We start from the raw sequence: 23,851 nt of genomic DNA, 5'->3' as shown, positions 1-23,851 counted from the left end.
TCAGAATGGCTGCACCCAGTAATTTAAGTGATACATTGTTGGATTCAGAGTCTTTTTGTCTACACCATGCTGCTCTCAGATTAGGTAGCAAAAACATGCTGACAGATTCCCTTTAATGTATGTTTCTTAAAAGGGTTTATAGGTAGATAAGTCCTTGTCATTGTTAAAGGGAACCTGTCATCAGAAATTTAGCTTGAAACCTAAACGTTTCCCCCTCTGCAGCTCCTGGGCTGCATTCTAGCAATGTTCCTGTTGTTTATGTGCCCCCTTTCTGACCAAAATAAAGACCTTATAAAGTGGTACCTTTTTGTATTGAAATCTTGATAATGGTACACGGGGGGCGGGCTCTCTGGTGGCCGTTAGTCTGCCTCCTGTCGCTTTAGGCCGTCCCCCATTGCTCCATTCCATACTCCAGGACGCTGCCCACTGCGCCCGAGGTGCCGCGCACGCGAGGACCGCTGGTCACGTGTGTCGCAGGCACGAGATTATGGGCGGTGCTGTGATTGCATCGCAAGTGCCGCCCATCATCTCGTGCCCGCCCTTTCCCCTCTGCCTCCAGCGTTCCGCGCAAGCGCTGGCCAGATGACCCGACATCACCTCTCGTAACCGGTGGTGTCCTGCTCCGCTCCCCCCATCTATTTCCTGCTGCAGGGTAAGATGGGAAAGAGGTGACGTCGGGTCATCTGGCCAGCTCTTGCGCAGAAGGCTGGTGGCAGAGGGGAGAGCGTGGCCACGAGATGATGGGCGAGCACTTGCGATGCAATCTCAACGCCGCCCATAACCTCGTGCCTGCGCACACGTGACCAGCGGTCCTCGCGTGCGCAGCACCTCAGGCGCAGTGGGCGGCGTCCTGAAGTATGGAATGGAGTGATGGGGGACGGCCTAAAGCGATAGGAGGCAGACTAACGTCCACCAGAGAGCCCGCCCCCGTGTACCATTATCAAGATTTCAATACAAAAAGGTACCACTTTATAAAGTCTTTATTTTGGTCAGAAAGGGGGCACATAAACAACAGAAACATTGCTAGAATGCAGCCCAGGAGCTGCAGAGGGGGGAACGTTTAGGTTTCAAGCTAAATTTCTGATGACAGGTTCCCTTAAACCATTGACACCTTGACACAGCTCTCATTCCACAAACTTATACAGAAAACTCTGTTTTCACTGGTTCCTGTTAGGTATTTAGATTGTAAAATTATTTCATATTTGGGGAAGACAGTCTTCAACTTCTAATGGCACATTGTAGAAATGAAAAAATGCAAAAAGCAAAATTCTGTAGTCACAAAATGAGATGTTAGCCACTAACAGAGTAACCCATACCTCTTTCTTCACTGCAGTGTTCATCAGAAAATGAAATATCATCCACAGCAACATATCCTGCTTGGATGCCATTGAACGCAACTTCAAATACAATCTGAAATATGGAAACAACATTAATTTTGTGATACTAATTACATTGGAATATTTCTTCAGGCTACTGTATGTTCACATGCTGCATTTTGTTTTTGCTGCATTTTTTTAATGTAAATTAATAGATGCTTTTTCAGTACCAGCAAAAGATATGACATTTCAGAAATCACATGCACACTTGTTTTCTTTTGCTAACTGAATTAGAGAACTGAAGCGTTTTTTAACTCTGCAGCACGTGAATTTTTTCAGCATCTTTGAGCTTTTTCAAAAGTGAAAAAAGTTGCAAAAAATGCAACTGCATGTTTGAAGCGTTTTTTTGTGAATAAAACGAACTTTACGAAACACGTATTGTAGATAAAGCACACATGCAATACGCACCCTGCAAAAAAAAAAAGACGCTTAAAGACTCAGTGAAAATGCTACAACATCGCCCTTTTGAAAGCAGTGTTTTTACTGCCAGGAGAGCAGGCTTTGGCTGCAGAAAAAAAAACACAGCAAAAACAATGAGTGTGAACATTACCTTAACCCCTTCACCCCCGGCCACTAAAACACCCTAATGACCGGGCCATTTTTTGCAATTCTGACCAGTGTCACTTTGACAGGTTATAACTCTGGAACGCTTCAACGGATCCTGGCGATTCTGAGATTGTTTTTTCGTGACATATTGTACTTCATGTTAGTGGTAAATTTAGGCCGATATGTTTTGCGTTTATTTGTGAAAATTTAGGAAATTTGGCGAAAATTTTGAAAATTTCGCAAATTTCAAACTTTGAAAATTTATGCCCATAAATCTGAGAGATATGTCACACAAAATAGTTACTAAATAACATTTCCCACTTGTCTACTTTACATCAGCGCAATTTTCGAAACAAATTTTTTTTCCGTTAGGAAGTTAGAAGGGGTCAAAGGTCATCAGCAAATTCTCATTTTTCCAACAAAATTTACAAAATAATTATTTTTAGGGACCACATTACATTTGAGGTGACTTTGAGAGGCCTAGGTGACAGAAAATACCCAAAAGTGACCCCATTCTAAAATCTGCACCCCTCACACTGCTCAAAACCACATCCAATAAGTTTATTAACCCTTTAGGTGCTTCACAGGAACCAAAGCAATGTGGAAGGAAAAAATGAAAATTTTACTTTTTAACACAAAAATGTTACTTTAGCCATAAAATTTTCATTTTTACAAGGGAGAAAAGAGAAAGTACACAATACAATTTATTGTGCATGTTCTCCTGAGTACGCTGATACCCCATATGTGGTAAAAATCAATTGTTTGGGCGCACGGCAGAGCTCGGAAGGGAAGGAGCGCCATTTGAATTTTTGAACGCAAAATTAGCTGCACTCATTAGCGGACGCCATGTCGGGTTTGAAGACCCCCTGAGGTGCCTAAACAATGGAGCTCCCCCACAAGTGACCCCATTTTGGAAACTAGAGGCCTCAAATAATTTTTCTAGATGTTTGGTGAGCACTTTAAACCCCTGGGGGCTTCACAAAAGTTTATAGCGTTGAGCCGTGAAAAGAAAAAAAAAATTTTTTTACCACAAAACGGTTGCTTCAACTAGGTAGCTTTTTTTTTCACAAGGGTAACAGGAAAAAATGCACCATAAAATGTATTGTGCATTTTCTCCTGAGTACGCAGATACCTCATATGTGGTGGAAATCAAATGTTTGGACACACAGCAGTGCTCGGAAGGCAAGGAGCGCCATTTGAATTTTTGAGTGCAAAATTAGCTGCACCTGTTAGCGGACGCCATGTCGGGTTTGAAGACCCCCTGAGGTGCCTAAACAATGGAGCTCCCCCACAAGTGACCCCATTTTGGAAACTAGAGCCCTCAAATAATTTTTCTAGATGTTTGGTGAGCACTTTGAACCCCTGGGGGCTTCACAAAAGTTTATAGCGTTGACCCGTGAAAAGAAAAAAAATTTTTTTTTACCACAAAACGGTTGCTTCAACTAGGTAGCTTTTTTTTTCACAAGGGTAACAGGAAAAAATGCACCATAAAATGTATTGTGCATTTTCTCCTGAGTACGCAGATACCTCATATTTGGTGGAAATCAAATGTTTGGACACACAGCAGTGCTCGGAAGGCAAGGAGCGCCATTTGAATTTTTGAGTGCAAAATTAGCTGCACCTGTTAGCGGACGCCATGTCGGGTTTGAAGACCCCCTGAGGTGCCTAAACAATGGAGCTCCCCCACAAGTGACCCCATTTTGGAAACTAGAGCCCTCAAATAATTGTTCTAGATGTTTGGTGAGCACTTTGAACACCTGGGGGCTTCACAGAAGTTTATAGCGTTGAGCCGTGAAAAGAAAAAAAATTTTTTTTACCACAAAACGGTTCCTTCAACTAGGTAGCTTTTTTTTTCACAAGGCTATCAGGAAAAAATGCACCATAAAATGTATTGTGCATTTTCTCCTGAGTACGCAGATACCTCATATGTGGTGGAAAGTAATTATTTGGGCGCATGGCGGGGCTCAGAAGAGAAGGAGCGCCATTTGACAGCAAAATTGGTTGGAATCATTAGCGGACGCCATGTCACGTTTGGAGACCCCCTATGGTGCCTAAACAGTGGAACTCCCCCACAAGTGACACCATTTTGGAAACTAGAGCCCTCAAATAATTTTTCTAGATGTTTGGTGAGCACTTTGAACACCTGGGGGCTTCACAGAAGTTTATAGCGTTGAGCGGTGAAAAGAAATTTTTTTTTTTTACCACAAAACGGTTGCTTCAACTAGGTAGCTTTTTTTTTCACAAGGCTATCAGGAAAAAATGCACCATAAAATGTATTGTGCAATTTCTCCTGAGTACGCAGATACCTCATATGTGGTGGAAAGTAATTGTTTGAGCGCATGGCGGGGCTCAGAAGAGAAGGAGCGCCATTTGACTTTTCAAACGCACAGACGCAGTGCACTGATCAGCCGCTGCAGGACGCACGGTCGGATGCGATAAAAAAAAGCGTCGGGGATACGTAAAAAAAAAAAGTCACGCCAAAAATTGACCATGGATGCAGATACGTTATGTGCATCCCTGATCAGCGCTTGGCGGGATGCACGGACGGATGCGATACAAAAAGCGTCGCAAATACGGAAAAAAGTCACGCCAAAAATTGAGCAGGGATGCCGATCCGTTATCTGCATCCCTGATCAGCGCTTGGCGGGACGCACGGACGGATGAGGTGTAAAAATGGACAGGGGATACGGAAAAAAAAAAAAAAGTTATACTCACAGTACCCAGAGGACTAGCAGGAGGATCACTGACCAGAAGAGCTGCAGAGGAACAGATGGCAGAGAGATGGACAGCTTTACAGGAGCAGCAGGCAGATCAGCAGAATGCCCAGGAAGGACCCAGCGATGGACGCAGATGTGATCAGGCCGGTGAAGACAGGTAAGAGGACGTCGGGGGAGAGCAGAGGGGGAGAGGGGTGGGGAGAGCAGAGGGGGGGGAGAGCAGAGGGGGAGAGGGGGGGTTGAGAGCAGAGGGGGGGGAGAGCAGAGGGGGAGACCGGAGAGGGAGCTGCAGAAGCAGAATAGAAATAATGGGGGAGGCAGTCAGATCGCGGGGGGAGCAGATCGGGATGTCGGGGGGGGGGTGGTTGGGGGGAGCAGATCGCGGGGGGGGCACGGCAGGGGCTATCACGGCAGCGCGCAGGGGCACCACGGGAGCGCGCACGGGCTGCAAAGTGAGCACAGTACTCACTTTGCAGCAGCAGCGGTGACCTCAGCAGCAGCGGTGGTAGCAGATCGGGATGCCGGGGGGCAGATCGGGGCGTAGGGGGGCAGATCGGGGCGTAGGGGGGCAGATCGGGGGGGGGCACGGGCAGGGGCCTTCACGGGAGCGCGCAGGGGCCTTCAAGGGAGCGCGCAGGGAGCGGAATACTTACCATTGGAGCAGGAGCGGCGGAGACATCAGAGGCGGCGGCGGCAGCAGCAGCAGTGGCGTGGTACCAAAAGTACCAGCCACTCCACGCTGCAGACATGTTGGGGGAGGGCTCACAGGCCAGCACAGGCCTGGGGAGGGCGGCCACCGGCAGATCAGACCGCCCCACTGCACACTGATTGGAGCGATTGCGCGTCATAGCACGATCGCTCCAATCAGTGCTGCAGGGGCTGGGGGCGACATGTTTGAGGTCCACCTATGATATGCTGCTGCAGCTGCGGCATCTCATAGCTGGATCTCACAGGATCGCACTAATTCGGGCATTATTTTTGCCGAAATTAGTGCGATCGATGTGGTTGGCGGTTCAGATTTGAACAGCCAATCACATCGATCGTCGATAGGGGGTGGCGATGCCGCCCCCCCTGGGGTCAAGCAAAGGTCCCCTGCTGTAAGAAACAGCAGGGGACATCATTTGAAAGCCGTTGCTATGGCCACGGCAATCAAATGAAGTTTAGGCAGTAAAATTACGTCCCTGGTCGTTAAGTCACGTTAAAATAGGACGTAATTTTACTGCCCGCGGTCGTGAAGGGGTTAATAGGATTGTCTGCTTTTGGACAATCCCTTTTGGTCAGAAGGTTTATAGATACTAGTCTGATTGCAGGCTGTCCTGCTACTCGAAAACCCTAGTAAAAAGCTCTAATATGTAGGAAACTCAGCATCATGTGTTTTATTTTCCTACAGCTATACCCTGCTGGAAACTATGCATTACACGTGTGGATGCGTTGGGTCCTTTTGTTGTGGTTACTAAATTCAAACTTCTGCCTGGAGGACCTTATCCTTAGACAGTGGTGCTCAGGGCCTTAAAGGGACTCTGTCAGGTTGTTTGTGCTATGTAATCTGAAGTCAGCATGCTGTAAGAGTTAGGGTACCTTCACACTTTAGCGATGCAGCAGCGATCCGACCAGCGATCTGACCTGGTCAGGATCGCTGCTGCATCGCTACATGGTCGCTGGTGAGCTGTCAAACAGGCAGATCTCACCAGCGACCAGTGACCAGCCCCCAGCCAGCAGCGACGTGCAAGCGACGCTGCGCTTGCACGGAGCCGGCGTCTGGAAGCTGCGGACACTGGTAACTAAGGTAAACATCGGGTATGGTTACCCGATGTTTACATTAGTTACCAGTGCACACCGCTTAGCTGTGTGTGCAGGGAGCAGGGAGCCGCGCACACTGAGCGCTGGCTCCTTGCTCTCCTAGCTACAGTACACATCGGGTTAATTAACCCGATGTGTACAGCAGCTACATGTGCAGAGAGCCGGAGCCGGCAGCACAGGCAGCGTGAGAGCTGCAGAGGCTGGTAACTAAGGTAAATATCGGGTAACCACCTTGGTTACCCGATGTTTATCTTAGTTACCAGCCTCCGCAGCTGCCAGATGCCGGCTCCTGCTCCATGCTCGCTTCATTTGTCGCTCTCTCGCTGTCACACACAGCGATCTGTGTGTCACAGCGGGAGAGCGCCTTTGAAGAAAACGAACCAGGGCTGTGTGTAACGAGCAGCGATCTCGCAGCAGGGGCCAGATCGCTGCTCAGTGTCACACACAGCGAGATCGCTAATGAGGTCACTGCTGCGTCACAAAAAGCGTGACTCAGCAGCGATCTCGGCAGCGAGCTCGCTGTGTGTGAAGCACCCCTTAAGTTGCAGTTTCCAGCTCTGTGTCTCTTATCTCAAAGTCTGTTTCTGTTTACCTGCAACGGTAATTTAAGCCTCTTAGCTTTATCATTAGTGGGTCTGAGGAGCTCATGAGATGTTGTCCAACTCCGTCCCCTTCTGTGATTAGCAGCTTCTGTCTATGGAAATGTACACAGAAAGCCTGGTGTGTGTTGGGGGAGCTCTCAGAGCTCTACTACATGTTAAAAATATATTTGACTGTGTGAGAATGGCTGCAGCCACTAATCTAAGTGATACATCATTAGATTCAAAATCTATTTGCATACATCATGCTGCTTCTCAGATGAAGAAGCAAAAACCTGCTGACAGATTCCCTTTAATGATTGTCAAAACTGATTATGTGCCCCAAAGGAAAGTAACCTGATAAAAAACAAGCATAGATGATGGACATACATCATAAAACCTACTACACATATATTACAATAAACCTACCTCTAAAGGGTACAATGCATTTAAATCAACCTCAGCCAGGTTCCATTCCCCTTGTCTCACATCATTCATTTTCCAGATTTCCTCATAGGATCCATGTAAGTCTCTTGTATAGACCATAAATATATTGCTACTTTCACGATGAATCTGGTAATAAAAGGAAAGGCAGCCGGATATGGGAGTAACAATCAAAGGAGACACCAACTGTGCTACTTCTTGGAACTGCTTGGCATAAACAGAGTCAACATACATATAGTGTCCTGTGAAAGTAAAGCAAGAAAAACTGAGACAGGAGGCACGTCATTTATTTATTGTCCATTTATAGCATGATTATCATGTGGATCTGTATGATCCCGAAGAACAACTTCTTACTTTGCATAACAAGATATACAGTACTTACCAAAGTCACTGCCAAGTGTGTGGTCTTTAGGCATAACAGCCTGTGCATTTCTGATGTTGCCTCCTCCAATAAACCAGTTTACATTTGGGTTCCAGCTGTTCTTGTAGCCACAGAGATGGTTTTCCTCAAAATTACACTCTGCGATTATACAAAAACAGCAGTGACAATGCTGATCATCACATAAATAGATCATTAATATACATGTATTCATAGTAGAAGGTATTCTCGTCATGGTTAATTGTAAAAAAAACAAAACACATGAGTATCCAGACAAACAGTTTTTTTTGTTTTCTGTAGCAAGAATACAAAAAGCTGAATTGAAACCATGTAATTTATTATATGTTTAGTATTTCTTAGCTTTACTTTCCTATTTATGTTGTTACAATGGAAATACTGCCCATAAAAGTTTTTTACACTTTACGCATTTGAACAAAAAAAAATACAAAATTCTTAATATTTGTTGTTTTCTATACATAGAGCATATACCCATTACACTACGGTGCTGCTCACATGTCTACAGATTTTTGTGGACCCAAGATGAAAATAATATGGACATATACCCTGCTGTAACTAAATAAAAGCATGGTGAATATAAATAAAGATAGAGTACTTCGAAAATACTATTTTTGATCAAAAAAAGCGTAAAGCCATCCCACCGCAACAAGGTGTACTCAATCGGGACAGTACCTACACTCTCTAGTATTAAAACCTCGCCATGTGTCAAACCAAACCTCAATCAGAATAAGGGCAGAGAGTGACTGGGTCCCGACTATGGACACACAGCCATATGAAGCACTATAGTTGAAATACTCAGCTCACTGAACCCTATTTGTACTGAGTACAAGAGATTACAAAGAAACAAAAAAATGAGCCGGAGTATGAGTTGGTGTGCATGCATAAAAGCGCATGTTCACACTGGCCAAACCCAAGATGAAAATAATACTAAAATACTAAGAATACTATGTTTATTTATATGCACTATGCTTTTATTTACTTACAGCAGGGTATACATCCATATTATTTTCATCTTGGGTTTGGGACACATGGCATGGCTCAGAAGGAGTGCTATTTGAATTTCTGAGTGCCATTTTGGCTGCAATAGATTGCGGTCACGTCACATTTAAAAAGCCCCAGACATGCAAAAGCAGTAGAAACCACCCCCAATTGACCCCCATTTTACATACTACAGCCAAGGAGAGTAACCAATGAATGCTCACTAACTCTTGGGTAACACAGCCATATAGACTAATGGAAACTTGGGATCCCAGGTGGCACAATCAATCGAAAAATGTGAAGGGAAAAAAAAAGGTTTTAATTCTTCATGAATAAAAAAGCATAGAATTCAGCTACAAAAGCAGATAAAACTATTGATACATTTCTGTCACAATGTGTGCCCTTACTCACATGTATTTAAAATGCTACAGGTAAAATATATCTTTGTACCATGTTAGCCAGTAGAGATAAAAAAAATGTTTAAAATAACTGAGAGTTCTGAGTGGTTGATACCTTTTTATGGCTAACTGAAAAGATGGTAATAATAGCAAGCTTTCAAGACTACTCAGGTCTCTTCATCAGTCTCAGTATAACACAAAAATATTTATACACAACAGGACATAGAATGGAGCAGTAAATAGGACAAGTTATGTGAAGCAGAACTTTCACTATGGCAAGGGGACAAACATTGCAGCAGTTCATAGATAAGCAGTGTGAAAGTTTTATTGTCCTCTGTTTGGGGTCTGGTCCGGGCTGGGATGCCCTCAATGCTCTGAGGAGCACATTTCTTAATTGATGTAAAAAGACATAAATCCATGTGACACATTCATTCCTGCTCTGAATGTGTTAAAGGTCATCATAAGTTTGTATTCCCAAACCCTTCTGTCTCTCTGGGACTTTAATTTCCTTTCAATACCAGCAATTCCATGTCCATGAGGCTGTGGTCTGGGTTACAAAAATGTTTGGCCACAGGTAAATCGATCATTTTTTCTCTAATTGTGTGGTGGTGAGAATTCATTCTTGTTCTGAGTTGTTGTCCTGTGTCCCCTACATATAAACCCCCAGTGGGACATTTGGTACATATAATTAAATACACCACACTGGCTGTGGTGCAGGTGAAGGTACCTGGGATCTTGTAGTCCTGATGTGATCTGGGAATCTTTATCTTGTCCGTCGTCAATATAAATGGACAGGTCTTACATTTTTTTTGGTTGCAGGGAAATGTTCCTGTTGTTGGACAGGACAGGAAACTTCTGACAATGATGCTTCTTAGATTCGGGGGCTGTCTCAAGCACAGAAGTGGGGGTTCTGGAAAACTAGATTTTAATCGGGCATCTTTTTGCAGTATTGGTTGTAGTTTCCATGCAGCTCCTCTTAACACCTACAGATTTGGATTGTAGGTGATCACAAGAGGTACCCGGTTGTTTTCTTTTTTTAGTTTTATAACGTTTGAGATGGTTTTTTGATATTCTGGTGGCTCTTGTAATCTGGTGTTCAATTGTTCTTGGGTGGTAGCCTTGATTCAAAAAGGTCTTTCTGAGGCCCTCAAGGTGATTGTCTCTATCTGTAGTGTTGGAACATATCCGATTGTACCTGATGGCCTGACTGTATACTATAGAGTTATTTATATGTTTTGGATGAAAACTGTCCCATTTCAGGTATGTTGGACGGTCAATTGGCTTCTGATACAGGGATGTCTCTATTTCATTGTTCCGTAGTTTAATGATGGTGTCCAAAAAGTTGATTCAGTGCAGGAGTAGTTGAGTGTTAGGTTGATGGTGGGATGAAACCGATTAAAGTGTTCATGGAAAGTTTTCAGCTGTTCCTCAGACTCTGTCCAGATGATTAAAATATCGTCGATGTAATAGTAGTAGGCCAGAGGCCTGTTAGGACAAGAGGATAAAAAGTCACTTTCAAGCTTGGCCATGAATAGATTTGCATATTGTGGTGCCATTTTGCTTCCCATTGCAGTCCCAGTCTCCTGTAGATATATGTTATATGTTGTTATCAAATGCAAAGTAATTGTGGGTGAGGATGAATTTTGTAAGCTTCACCACAGAATCGGCATCAGTTCCTGTATTTTTAAGGAAGACTTTGCAAGCATTTAATCCATCCTGGTGTGTAATATTCGAGTAGAAAGTGTTATGATTCAGGGACCGAGGCGGATCAAAAAATGCGAAATCCCAAATAGTAACAGAGTGGCTGGAACCTTAACGGATTGCAGACCTAATCCTGACACACAACTATAAGTAGCCGTGGGACGAGCCTACGATGACCTAGTCGTCTCGACACAACTGGAGAACTAAATATTCTCGCAGATAGAGATATAAGAAAGCTAATCAGCCTCGGAGCAGTCCCCAAAGATAGATAGATAGCCCCCCACATGTAAAAGCTATGGTGATATAGAAAAACACAATACAAAGCTAGAAAAGATAGATTCCGCAAAGGTGAGGCCCAAACTATCTTTATAGGAAATGATAGGAAGGAGCACTGTCTGCAACCATAAAAAAACCCTAATAAATACCAGCACTTATGATATGGAAAAATGCTGAGGTCACACAACCTCTCCCCCACTGTATCAGCACTCAAATGTTACTGGGATCCAAAAACACTAATACAGATGAGGGACTGAATTAATACCAAGCATGACAAACACAATACCTTGCAGAATCATGGAGCTAAGTACATAGCCGGCTTTAGGCATGTGCGAGTTGTGCGGCCGCACAGGGCGCCGGCAGGCAGACAGCAAAGGGGGCGCCTCCGTCTAGGGAGCAGCTGTTTACTTTCACTTTGCTGCTCCTCCCCTCTCCTCTGTGCCCTGCGTCTGGTCTCCTCCCGCTCTGCACAGCCTCCAGCAGGGGCGCCCTCACCTGCTCTCGGCTCTGTGTCCCCCTGTCTTTACCATAGAGAGGGAGGGAGGGAGGAGGGGAAGCTCTGCCAGAGATGCTGTTACAAAAGCCACACTGAACTCCTGCAGCCCAGGAAGTGACTGTGAGTATAACATGCTGTGTGTCATCTGTAATGTATTATGTGCTGTCTGTGTGTGTGTGTTATGTATAACATGTGTGTGTCCTGTATACTGTGCAATGTCTGTCTGTGTATCTGTCTGTCCGTCTATTATCCGTCTATCTGCCTATCTTGCTATTATATATCTGTCTATATATCTCCTATATCTCTCTATTATCTATCTATTATCTGTCTGCCTATCTCTCCATTATATATCTGTCTATATCTATGTATCTCTATTATCTATCTTTCTATTATCTATCTATCTATATCTATCTGTCTGATATCTATTTGCCTATCATCTATCCAGTGTCGGTCTGGTACACAGACACCAGTCAATGCCCCAGAAAGCTCTCTTAGGCTGCTTTCACACATCCGTTTTTTGCAGTGCGGCTCAATCCGGCTCAAAAACTTATGCAACAGATGCGGCAAAAAAAACGGATCCATTGCATAAGTTTTTCCATGCGGCCTGTTCATTTTTTGACGGATGCGGCTTCATACTGAGCATGCGCAGTGTAAAAAAACACATCCGGCGGCCGGATGCGTTTTTTGCGGCAGGACGCCGCATCCGGCGTCCGTAGGCTTGCATTGTAAATCGCGCCAGATCCAGCGCGATGCGGTTTTTGCGCCGCACAAAAAAACATGCCAGGCAATGTTCCATCTGGCCGCCGCATGGGCTAAATATGCCGCATCCGGCAAAAAACAGACACAACGTAAGGCCATGCGGCACAATACGGTGCTAATGCAAGTCTATGCGTAAAAAACGCAACCGGCGGCAAAAAAAGGTTGCGTTTTTTCTGCAAAGCGCCGTATGGTGCCGCTCAGCAAAAACCGGATGCGTGAAAGCAGCCTAACTGAACATAAAAGGGACCCGCCGGCAGGGGCACCACTGGCATCAAGGTCCAGAGCTCCGACCCAGAACTTCTTGGCCGGAGCCCCGAATCTTCTGCAACCACTGCACTGAACTATGTCGGTGTCACCGCGATACAGTTCAATCCTGTGACAGAGCACAGAGCTCCATGCTCTATCACTGCCCGTCTCCTAAGCCACAGACCGCTGTAGGCCTGTGTCTTAGGAGACCGTATATCCACAAGGTCAGAGCGGTGACATCATTGCATAGCGCTGCCTCCGCAGGCCACCATAGAAGAGAAGATGGAGGCTGCGGTGCTGGGAATCAGGATTAGGTGAGTATAATTTTTGTTATGTCTATATAGGATCTGTGAGGGCTCCTGTTGTATATAAGAGGCTGTGTGGAGGCCACTGCTGTGCATAGGAGGCTGTGTGGGGGCTCCTGCTGTGCATAGGAGGCTGTGTGAGGGCTCCTGCTGTGCATAGGAGGCTGTGTGGGGGCTTTTGCTGTGCATAGGAGGCTGTGTGGGGGCTTTTGCTGTGCATAGGAGGCTGTGTGGGGGCTCCTGCTGTGCATAGGAGGCTGTGTGGGGGCTCCTGCTGTGCATAGGAGGCTGTGTGGGGGCTCCTGTTGTGTATAGGAGGCTGTGTGGGGGCTCCTGCTGTGTATAGGAGGCTGTGTGGGGGCTCCTGCTATGCATAGGAGGCTGTGTGGGGGCTCCTGCTATGCATAGGAGGCTGTGTGGGGGCTCCTGCTGTGCATAGGAGGCTGTGTGGGGGCTCCTGCTATGCATAGGAGGCTGTGTGGGGGCACCTGCTGTGTGCAGGAGGCTGTGTGGGGGCTCCTGCTGTGCATAGGAGGCTGTGTGGGGGCTTTTGCTGTGCATAGGAGGCTGTGTGGGGGCTCCTGCTATGCATAGGAGGCTGTGTGAGGGCTCCTGCTGTGCATAGGAGGCTGTGTGGGGGCTCCTGCTGTGCATAGGAGGCTGTGTGGGGGCACCTGCTGTGTGCAGGAGGCTGTGTGAGGGCTCCTGCTGTGCATAGGAGGCTGTGTGGGGGCTTTTGCTGTGCATAGGAGGCTGTGTGGGGGCTCCTGCTGTGCATAGGAGGCTGTGTGGGGGCTCCTGCTGTGCATAGGAGGCTGTGTGGGGGCTCCTGTTGTGTATAGGAGGCTGTGTGGGGGCTCCTGTTGTGTATAGGAGGCTGTGTGGGGGCTCCTGCTGTGTATAGGAGGCTGTGTGGGGGCTCCTGCTATGCATAGGAGGCTGTGTGGGGGCTCCTGCTATGCATAGGAGGCTGTGTGGGGGCTCCTGCTGTGCATAGGAGGCTGTGTGGGGGCTCCTGCTGTGCATAGGAGGCTGTGTGGGGGCTCCTGCTATGCATAGGAGGCTGTGTGGGGGCACCTGCTGTGTGCAGGAGGCTGTGTGGGGGCTCCTGCTGTGTATAGGAGGCTGTGTGGGGGCTCCTGCTGTGTGCAGGAGGCTGTGTGGGGGCACCTGCTGTGTGCAGGAGGCTGTGTGGGGGCACCTGCTGTGTGCAGGAGGCTGTGTGGGGGCACCTGCTGTGTGCAGGAGGCTGTGTGGGGGCTCCTGCTGTGCATAGGAGGCTGTGTGAGGGCTCTTTCTCTGTGTAATAGGATGTGTGGGGGCTCCTGCTATGCATAGGAGGCTGTGTGGGGGCACCTGCTGTGTAAAGGAGGCTGTGTGGGGGCACCTGCTGTGTATAGGAGGCTGTGTGGGGGCTCCTGCAGCGATTTGCATATAGTTGTGTGGCCTCTAGAGTTAACTCCTCCTGTGGACCCCAGACACCCCAGTGCGACCCTGCATCCATCTATCTTTTCCATAGTATCTATGTGTGTGTGTCATGTATATTGTGTAATTTATGCAGTGGCAATATGACTTGGCCTGTTGGTGATGGGGGCCATTGCTATTTTCTTGGATGCATGGTTGAACACCATTGAGGAGCAGATGGCCACTGGCTCTCTGTTTCGCCCTTGCTCTGCAGCTGTGGGCCCTGGATAGGTATAATGACATCAGGGGGAGCCTGGGACGTGATGTCAGTGGGCCCTGCAGCTGCGGCCAGAGTGGGAGCAGAGCATGTGTAGGGGGTAATAGATACATATATATATTTACTAGCTGTAGTACCTGGCGATGCCCAGGATAGTAACTCCCTCTCTCCACGTCCCTCTCTCTCTGTCTGTCTCCCTCTCTCTGTGTGTTTCTGTCTCTGCGTGTCTGTGCTTGTGTTTGTATGTATCTCTGTGTGTCTCTGTGTATCTCTGTCTCTGTGACTATATCTGTGTCTCTGTGTTTGTCTCTGTGTGTCTCTGTGTGTTTCTGTCTTTGTGGGTCTCTGTGTGTGTCTCTCTCTGTGTGTCTCTGTCTCTGTGTGTCTCTGCCTCTGTGTGTCTCTGCCTCTGTGTGTCTCTGCCTCTGTGTGTCTCTGCCTCTGTGTGTCTCTGCCTCTGTGTGTCTCTGTGTGTGAATGTATCTCTGTATGTGTCTGTGTTTCTCTGTCCGTGTCTTTGTATATGTATGTGTGCTTCTGTGTGTCCCTGTGTGTGTCTCTGTCTGTGTGTCTCTGTCTATGTCTGTCTCTTTCTCTGTGCCTCTGTATCAGTCTTTGTGTGTCTCTTTATCAGTCTCTGTATCAGTCTGTCTCTGTGTGTGTCTTTGTGTGTCTCTGTATCAGTCTCTGTGTGTCTCTGTATCAGTCAGTCTCTGTGTGTCTCTGTGTGTCTGTGTGTCTCTGTGTCTCTCTCTCTCTTTGTCTCTGTGTGTCTCTTCTCTGTCTCTATATAAGTCTGTGATTCTATGTCTGTGTCTATGTCTGTGTCTGTTTCTGTGTGTCTCTGTCAGTCTGTGTCCCTGTCCTTGTGTGTGTCCCTGTCCTTGTGTGTGTCCCTGTCCTTGTGTGTGTCCCTGTCCTTGTGTGTGTCCCTGTCCTTGTGTGTGTCCCTGTCCTTGTGTGTGTCCCTGTCCTTGTGTGTGTCCCTGTCCTTGTGTGTGTCCCTGTCCTTGTGTGTGTCCCTGTCCTTGTGTGTGTCCCTGTCCCTGTGTGTGTCTCTGCATCAGTCTCTGTGTGTGTGTGTGTGTGTCTTTCTCTGTGTCTCTGTTTCTGTCTCTGTGTTTGTGTGTCTCTGTCTCTGTATCAGACTGTGTGTCTGTGTGTGTGTCTGTGTTTATATCTATTGACATCATATTATCTGACACATTACCGGTCTTAAAAAAAGAATGTCCTTTGTTGCCTATAGCAACCAATTACAGCTCTTATTAATGACTTGTAGTTCCCAGCGCCATTGATTTTAGTGTAAGCAGGTTTTTGCGGCGAATAACTGTAAAGTGTAGGGTTTAAAATTTCTCATCAAAACATAGTCTGTGACGTTCCCTGAGTCACATGGGGTGTCTGTGCAAAATTTCGTGATTGTAAATGCGACGGTGCGGATTCCTTTATTGGACGGACACACACACACACACACACACACACACACACACTCAGCTTTATATATTAGATTATACACCCTACATATGCCCTGTACATGTCACGTATAGTGTGTAATGTGCTGTAATTCTGAATATTGACCTGCCATATCCTAAAGGTGTGTAATATGCGCTCTGTTAGGATTTCACTTGCTGATTTGAGTAGTTGTCACCTGATCACTCACATGCGATTTGCAATGTGTGGTCATCTGCAGAATGACGTCTCCTCCTGTTCCTCTCAAATTGAAAATGATAACAATGAGAAAAGCAGGAGGAGACATCATTCAGCAGATGACCCCGAGTCTGCAAATCACTTGTGAGTGAGTTCATTGGCAAATTAAATCCTAATCCGAATCCTGGGGTTCGACCAGTCAATGTGCAGCAGAGCAGGGAGAAGCCATTGGGCACCGGTCTCCCGGGCGCCTCATCCTGACTGCATCGTCCTCGGCAGAGATAAAATGTGTTTTATCTGAAACGTGGCAGCATCAGAGTAAAATATACACGACTGCAATAATGGAGCCGGTGTCTGATTCCTTCCACTCGGGGGTCGTGCAGGAGGAATCAGCTGTCAGATTCCTTACCTGGTAGCAAATAACAGTGGAGTCTCATGTTACATGGCGTCACTGCCGTCTGCATATCACATGGAATGTTGTAGGGGATGTTCACACGGGGCATCTTTTATACCACAAATATGCAGTGTTTTTGTCCCAAGAATACACCAAAAATGCACCGCAGCAAAAACTCATAAAAAAACGCAATGTGTTTTTGACACATTTTTACCGCGTTTTGCCTAATGCGGTTTTTAAGTCTAATCTATTGACTGGAAGGGTTCAAAAACGAAAACGCAAAAAGAACTAACATGCTGCATCTTCAAAAACGCAGCCAACAAAAGATGCCCAATGTGGACAGCGAAAGAGAAATCCCATAGACTTTGCTGGGAGGAGGAAATGCATGCAGGGGCATCTTTGTGACCTCAAAAATGCTACAAAAGATGTCCTGTGTGAACTTAGCCTTAATGTTGTTATGAAGGCCATTCTATCAATGTAATCCATCGTCAGCAACTGAGGTGTATTATGAGGTTCTGCAGCAGCTGAGTTGTGTATGATGAGGTCCTGCAGCAGCTGAGGTGTGTATTATGGGGTTCTGCAGCAGCTGAGGTGTGTATTATGGGGTTCTGCAGCAGCTGAGGTGTGTATTATGGGGTTCTGTAGCAGCTGAGGTGTGTATTATGCGGTTCTGAAGCAGCTGAGATGTGTGTTATGGGGTTCAGCAGCTGAGTTGTGTATTATGGGGTTCTGCAGCAGCTGAGGTGTGTATTATGGGGTTCTGCAGCAGCTGAGGTGTGTATTATGGGGTTCTGCAGCAGCTGAGATGTGTATTATGGTGTTCTGCAGCAGCTGAGGTGTGTATTATGGGGTTCTGCAGCAGCTGAGATGTGTATTATGCGGTTCTGCAGCCGCTGAGGTGTGTATCATGGGGTTCTGCAGCAGCTGAGGTGTGTATTATGGGGTTCTGCAGCAGCTGAGGTGTGTATTATGGGGTTCTGCAGCAGATGAGGTGTGTATTATGGGGTTCTGCAGCAGCTGAGGTGTGTATTATGGGGTTCTGCAGCAGCTGAGGTGTGTATTATGGGGTTCTGCAGCAGGTGAGATGTGTATTTTGGGGTTCTGAAGCAACTGAGGTGAATTATGAGATTTTGCAGCAGCTGAGATGTGTATAATGAGGTTCTATAGCATCTGAGGTGTGTATTTTGAGGTTCTGCAGCAGGTGTGCATTATGAAGTTCTAGAGAATATTACATTATTTGGTGTGGATTTATCTTACAAATTTTCCAACAAAATTATTTGCAGCATTGCCAAATGGGGTGTGCCCAGTCTGGTTAATAAAGGGATTACAATATATATGCCGTAGTTCTTCCATACACCCGTGCCCCTCCCTCATGGTGTGTATGTGGTGCTGCACCTCAGTCTGTTCAGGTCATTTTAGCTGAGAGGCAGCGACACATACACAGCGCCCCCCATCCTTATGGTGTGTATGTGGTACTGCAGCTCAGTCTGTTCAGGTCATTGGAGCTGAGAGGCAGCGACACATATCACCTGAGGACTCTTTATTATGTAGAAAGCAGAGATTTTTTTCTAATTTCATACATTCCCCTTTAACATCTGTATTTTGGACTTTTTGGTCCGGCGTACACACAGCATCGGCCGCCGGCTCCATAGTGCCTTGTCTGCTATCATCTGGTGCATTTATCCTCAGGATTTGTATAGTAGTTGTCGATCCCACCAATGGGACCACGACCTGCGCCGCTCTAAGTGTATAGGAATTTATACCATCTCTCCACAAAGAGCAGGAGCACCTCATTCTCCAGATACATGTGCGCCCCATTGGGGGGGATCCAGATGTACCATCCATAATGTAATATACAGGCATACAGTATGTACGAGATGAGAAGACCCCAATAACAATAATTTCAGATGTGGTGGAATTAATGTGGAGTTGAGAAGCAGATTCTCCAGCACAAATCTGGAGGACTTTATTGTACATTTGAAGAAATCAATTTTCTTAGGATATAAAAAAAATTGCCTCTGGTCCTCGTTTGTTTCCTGGAAACTGGGTACAAAATCAGTAGGGGGGTGGCACCAAAGGGCAGTTTTGCACAGGGCGCCATTCAGGCTAAGGCCAGCCCTGGCTAAGTATACAGACATTCCCAGCAGGGAATGATCCCATTACACCAAGAACTCCACACAGACAAAATAGGAATCAAACATTAGTATCAAAGCAGAAAAAAACAACAAAAAAGTGGAAAACAAACAGCAGAGGTACAAAGACCACTTATCTGAGAGGAGTTCTGGTAGTGAGTAGGGCTGGTTACAGAATGTCCTTAACACACAGGAGACCATTGAGCACTGGCAAGTAACAAGAGAAAACTACTCAGTTATATAGTCCCAATCTGACCCTGATTGCTAGTCCTCTGCAGGTGTGTGACTTTCATTCCACAAATCAACTGCACCGCCAACACTGACCACAAGAGGAAGCCCCAAACTGGAAAATGTATTCACTACAACAAATATTCCAAATCCATGGTGGCGAGGATGGTTCCTTCTGGTAAAAGACCTATTGCTGATATTTTTTTCAGGAGGTCAGTTGTGTCCTGGATGTAGCAGGTTGTATCCCTTACCAGGGGTTTAAGGATACCCTCTACTCATCCAGAGACTTATTCAGTGAGGGTGTTCACACATGAAATGATGGGTCTCCTGGATTTCCAGATTTGTGAATTTTGGGAAGCATGTAGAATGTGCTTATTCTTGGACTTACCGGTATCAGCTCTTAAGGATTTTTCAGGCAGACAAGATACCAACTTGTTAAGTTCCTTGTAATAGTCCTGTATAGGGTCAGACTCCAATTTTTTATAGTAGTGTGTGTCCATCAGTTGTCTGTGTGCTTCCTTCATGTAGTCTGATTTGATTTGTTCATCATGACTATTGCACCCCCTTGTCTGCAGGTTTAATGATGATTTTTTTGTTGCTTTTCAAAGATTTTATGGCCCTTCTCTTCTGGGCACTGATGTTGGATGGTTGCCTTTTGTGTGTGTCTAGGATAGTGGATTTTACCAAATGTATGAAAGTGTCTATATAGTTATCCAAATGAGGGTTGCGTCCAGGTGCAGGTGTCCACTCTGACCTTTTTTTGGTTGTCAAGATCTGTCTACCTTCATTTTGGGTAGATTCTGATCATATGCATTGTTAAAATATTCATTCAGGCGTAGTCTCTTGAAGTAATCTTCCATGTCGCTGCAGAGTTCAGTTTTGTCTAGAGCTTTAGTAGGACAAAATGAGAGTCCCCTAGAAAGCACAGCAAGATCCACTTTGTTGGGTGTATAATCCGAGAGATTGATAACACAGTTAGATGCTTTTGTGTCTTGAATGGAGTGGTTGAATACAATTTAAATTTCTGGCGCACATGGGTTTGTGAAGAAATAATATTTTTTTATTTTTAAGTGATTTCTGCAAATCCATCAATATCCATTTTGCCCAGACGAAGGTTTTGAATGTAAGAGCCGAAACGTTGGCAAGACTGGAGGTGTGACTCTTTGCAGAAATCACTTAAAAATTAAAAAATATTATTTCTTCACAAACCCATGTGTGCCAGAAATTTATATTCTATTCATTATCTATTATTTTTCTGAGCACCGATTTGTTGACGGTCGCAGCGGAGCTCTATCCATTTACTACTGAATGGAGTGGTTGTCCAAGTTGTCAGGTTTTGGCTTTGCTTTCAACCTGTTTGTAGTAGGTCCTGAATTGAGGCGCAGTCTATGTAGCGTCTTTTCCTTGTTGTAGATCAGAAGGGTTCATAGTCTATAATAGTATTGTTGTAATTTTTGTTCTGTGCTTTCTGGAAGTGTTGGAAGTGTCTTCCTTTGTGTTTCAAATTTCCTCTGGATTTTACTCTTGATGCTGTAGAAGACATGCAAAAAGTGGTTCCTTAACATTATATTATGACTAATGGCAAACATGGCACCAGAAACACGTCAGTTGTTTTATCTGCTTTTGTAGCTGAATTCTATTATTTTTTATTCATGAAGAAATAAAGAATTCAATCTTTTTTTGTTACACATCTTCCGACTGATTGGGCCACCTGGGATCCCAAGTTTCCTTTACTCTAAAAAGTAATGTGCATTAATTCAGCAATGCACTACGATTTTCAAGCTTACCAATGCAATATCCAGTGGTCATTTTTAACTCATAAATTGCTATGCTGCTTTTTTCATCAGCTCCAAGTATTCCTTCCAATAAGATCTACAACAGAGTTAAGTGTTACAGTTTTATTATAATTCTTTAACATACAATGCTGTATTTGGTCTTTTAAGTTTTATTCACTGCAGATGTATAAAAACTATCCATACAAATGACAATGTCGATGAAAAATTGTCTGTTTTTTTCTATATTAAAATCGGGCAATTTTTTATTTTTTTTATATTTTAGCCCTTAAAAACATGTCAGTATTTTGCATCAATGTATGTATGCCAAAGCTAGGAGTGGAACTTACGTAGAAAGCCTAAAATTGGAAAATTGACGCCTGCTCTGTGTTTTGGAGACACTTCTGGTTTTGGTATATACTGTAAATACTTATGGAATACTGATCAACATTACTGATGTGTGAATGAGGCCTTAAGGGGGCTTTACACGGTAGCGATATCGCTAGCAATTTCTAGCGATAGCGACCGTGTAAATACCCGCCCCCGTCGCGCGTGCGATTGTTTGTGATCGCTGCCGTAGCGAACATTATTGCTACGCAGCGTCACACTTACTTACCTGGTCGGCGGCGGTGCTGTGACTGCCGAACAATCCCTCCTTCAAGGGGGAGGGACGTTCGGCATCATAGCGACGTCACCGCAACGTCACTAAGCGGCCGGCCAATCAAAGCAGAGGGGCGGAGATGAGCAGGACGTAACATCCCGCCCACTTCCTTCCTTCCTCATTGGGGCCGGCGGCAGGTAAGGAGACGTTCCTCGCTCATGCGGTGTCACACATAGCGATGTGTGCTGCCGCATGAGCGATGAACCACAACGCTAAACAACCCTTACCGATTTTTGACTTTGGGACGACCTCTCTATGGTGAACGATTTTCACCATTTTTGAGGTTGCCTAAGGTCGCTGGTAAGTATTACACGCTGCGATATCGTTAATGACGCCGGATGTGCGTCACTAACAACTTGACCCCGGCAACCAAACATTAACGATATCGTAGCGTGTAAAGCCCACTTTAGTATTAAGCGGGCTTTACACGCTGCGACATCGCTAGCATCGGCTAGCGATGTCGAGCGCGATAGCACCTGCCCCTGTCGTACGTGCGATATTGTGTGTTCGCTGCCGTAGTGAACATTATCGCTACCACAGCGTCACACGCACATACCTGTGCAGCGACGTCACTATGACCGCCGAACAATACCTCCCTCAAGGGGGAGGTGCGTTTGGCATCATAGCGACATCACTGCGGCGTCACTAAGCGGACAGCCAATAGAAGCGGAGGGGCGGAGATGAGCGGGACGTAATATCCCGCCCACCTCCTTCCTTCCGCATTGCCGGTGGACGGAGGTAAGCAGATGTCTGTCGCTCCTGCGGTCTCACACATAGCGATGTGTGCTGCCGCAGGAACAACGAACAACATCGCTAATAAACAATTAACGATTATTTGATTCAGGACGACCTCTCCGTGGCGAACAATTTTGGCCACTTTTGCGATCGACTAAGGTCGCTCGTACGTGTCACATGCTGCAATGTCGTTAACTTCGCTGGATGTGCGTCACAAACACCGTGACCCCGACGATAATACGTTAACAATATCGTAGCGTGTAAAGCCCGCTTTACTGTCTTAGAAATATCAGCACAGTATTTTGTGAATGGAGAGAGAAACTTTAAGAGCAAGCATTGGGAATATGAAATCTCCATAGTTGCTTTCCTTTATCATTTTTCATTTTCCAATTTACTAAAGTGAGATTTGAGTTAACTATGAGCCTATGCATAAATAAATTTGTATATAGTTTATTATTTATTTAGTTTATGCATTTCTCACACTAAACATAGTAAAATAATGAAAACAAGTAATAATTGTTTACCTTGTACTTTTTTGTTGAGTTTCTTAAGTCAATACTCGCTATTAACCAGCCATCTGACTGTTCTTGGCTTGACCATAGAAGGTTATCAAAGCTCTCTCCCTCTGGCCTGATGAAAACATTTAACATACTGGGATTAAGGGAGAACTCCGGTCCAGTAATTTGATAAACCAGTCTAAGACAGCTCCATTCATCGGGCTGGAGATCAGGGCTGAGAAGAACAGACTTCTGCCCATGAAATCCACGCGTTGTATCTACTGAAACATAATGACCTGAAAAGGAAAAGAAATGCAATTAACTGAGGGTATTTTCTATACTATACATACAACAATTCTGTATGTATGTTAGCGCTGAAAAGCACAAGCCTGTGAGATTAACCCCTTTACCACCCATCCTGTTTTCACCTTTATGACCAGGCGAATTTTTAGAATTCAGACCAGTGTCACTTTATGTGGTAATAACTGTGGGACACTTCAATGGACCCCAGTGATTCTGAGATTTTGTTTCACGACATATTGTACTTCATGTTAGTGGTAAATTTAAGACAATATTTTTTATGTTTATTTGTAGAAAAAAAAAAGCAGAAATTTGATAAAAATTTTGCAATTTCACTACATCCAATAACATTGATTTTACCCCCAGTGCAAGCCATTCAAACACTGCATGCGGCTCGTGCTGGGCCGAGCACCGAGCGGATCCGAGCACAGTGATGCTCCCTCAAGTGGTTTTCATACATAAAGCACCCGAACGGCAAACTCGAACACTGATTGTTTTTTGTAAAGTCTGTGATCGGTGCGAACAGCGAACTTTAAAGGTCGGGTACACTCATCTCTAGTTAAAAGTTTATCGACAATTTCCCATTTTCCTAACAAAATGTACAAAACCATTTTTTTAAGGGACTACATCACATTGGAAGTGACTTTGATGGGCATGTATGATAGAAAATAGCCAAATATGACACCGTTCTAAAAACTGCACCCCTTGCATGTGCTCAAAACCACATGCAAGAAGTTTATTAACCTTTCAGATGCTTCACAGGAACTACAGCAATATGAAAGTAAAAAAT

General features: G+C 45.4%; 1 protein-coding gene across 2 annotated transcripts in view; it reads right to left on the bottom strand.

Annotated features, from left to right (window-relative positions):
• Window positions 1-23,851, bottom strand: part of MAMDC2 (MAM domain containing 2) — a 171,116-nt gene that overhangs the window by 56,266 nt on the left and 90,999 nt on the right. For both annotated transcript variants that reach the window (XM_075340073.1, XM_075340065.1), the window contains exons 3-7: window positions 22,789-23,057; window positions 20,884-20,968; window positions 7,844-7,981; window positions 7,447-7,703; window positions 1,317-1,410 (exon numbers count right to left, since the gene is read on the bottom strand). In XM_075340073.1, the coding sequence (XP_075196188.1) occupies window positions 1,317-1,410; window positions 7,447-7,703; window positions 7,844-7,981; window positions 20,884-20,968; window positions 22,789-23,057 (843 nt within the window). The remainder of the gene's footprint in view (window positions 1-1,316; window positions 1,411-7,446; window positions 7,704-7,843; window positions 7,982-20,883; window positions 20,969-22,788; window positions 23,058-23,851) is intronic.

This window comes from Anomaloglossus baeobatrachus, chromosome 1, assembly GCF_048569485.1.
Source record: "Anomaloglossus baeobatrachus isolate aAnoBae1 chromosome 1, aAnoBae1.hap1, whole genome shotgun sequence".
Classification (NCBI taxonomy): Eukaryota; Metazoa; Chordata; class Amphibia; order Anura; family Aromobatidae; genus Anomaloglossus; species Anomaloglossus baeobatrachus.
Note: the sequence above shows the minus strand (reverse complement) of the source record. Positions and strands in the feature narration are given on the sequence as shown.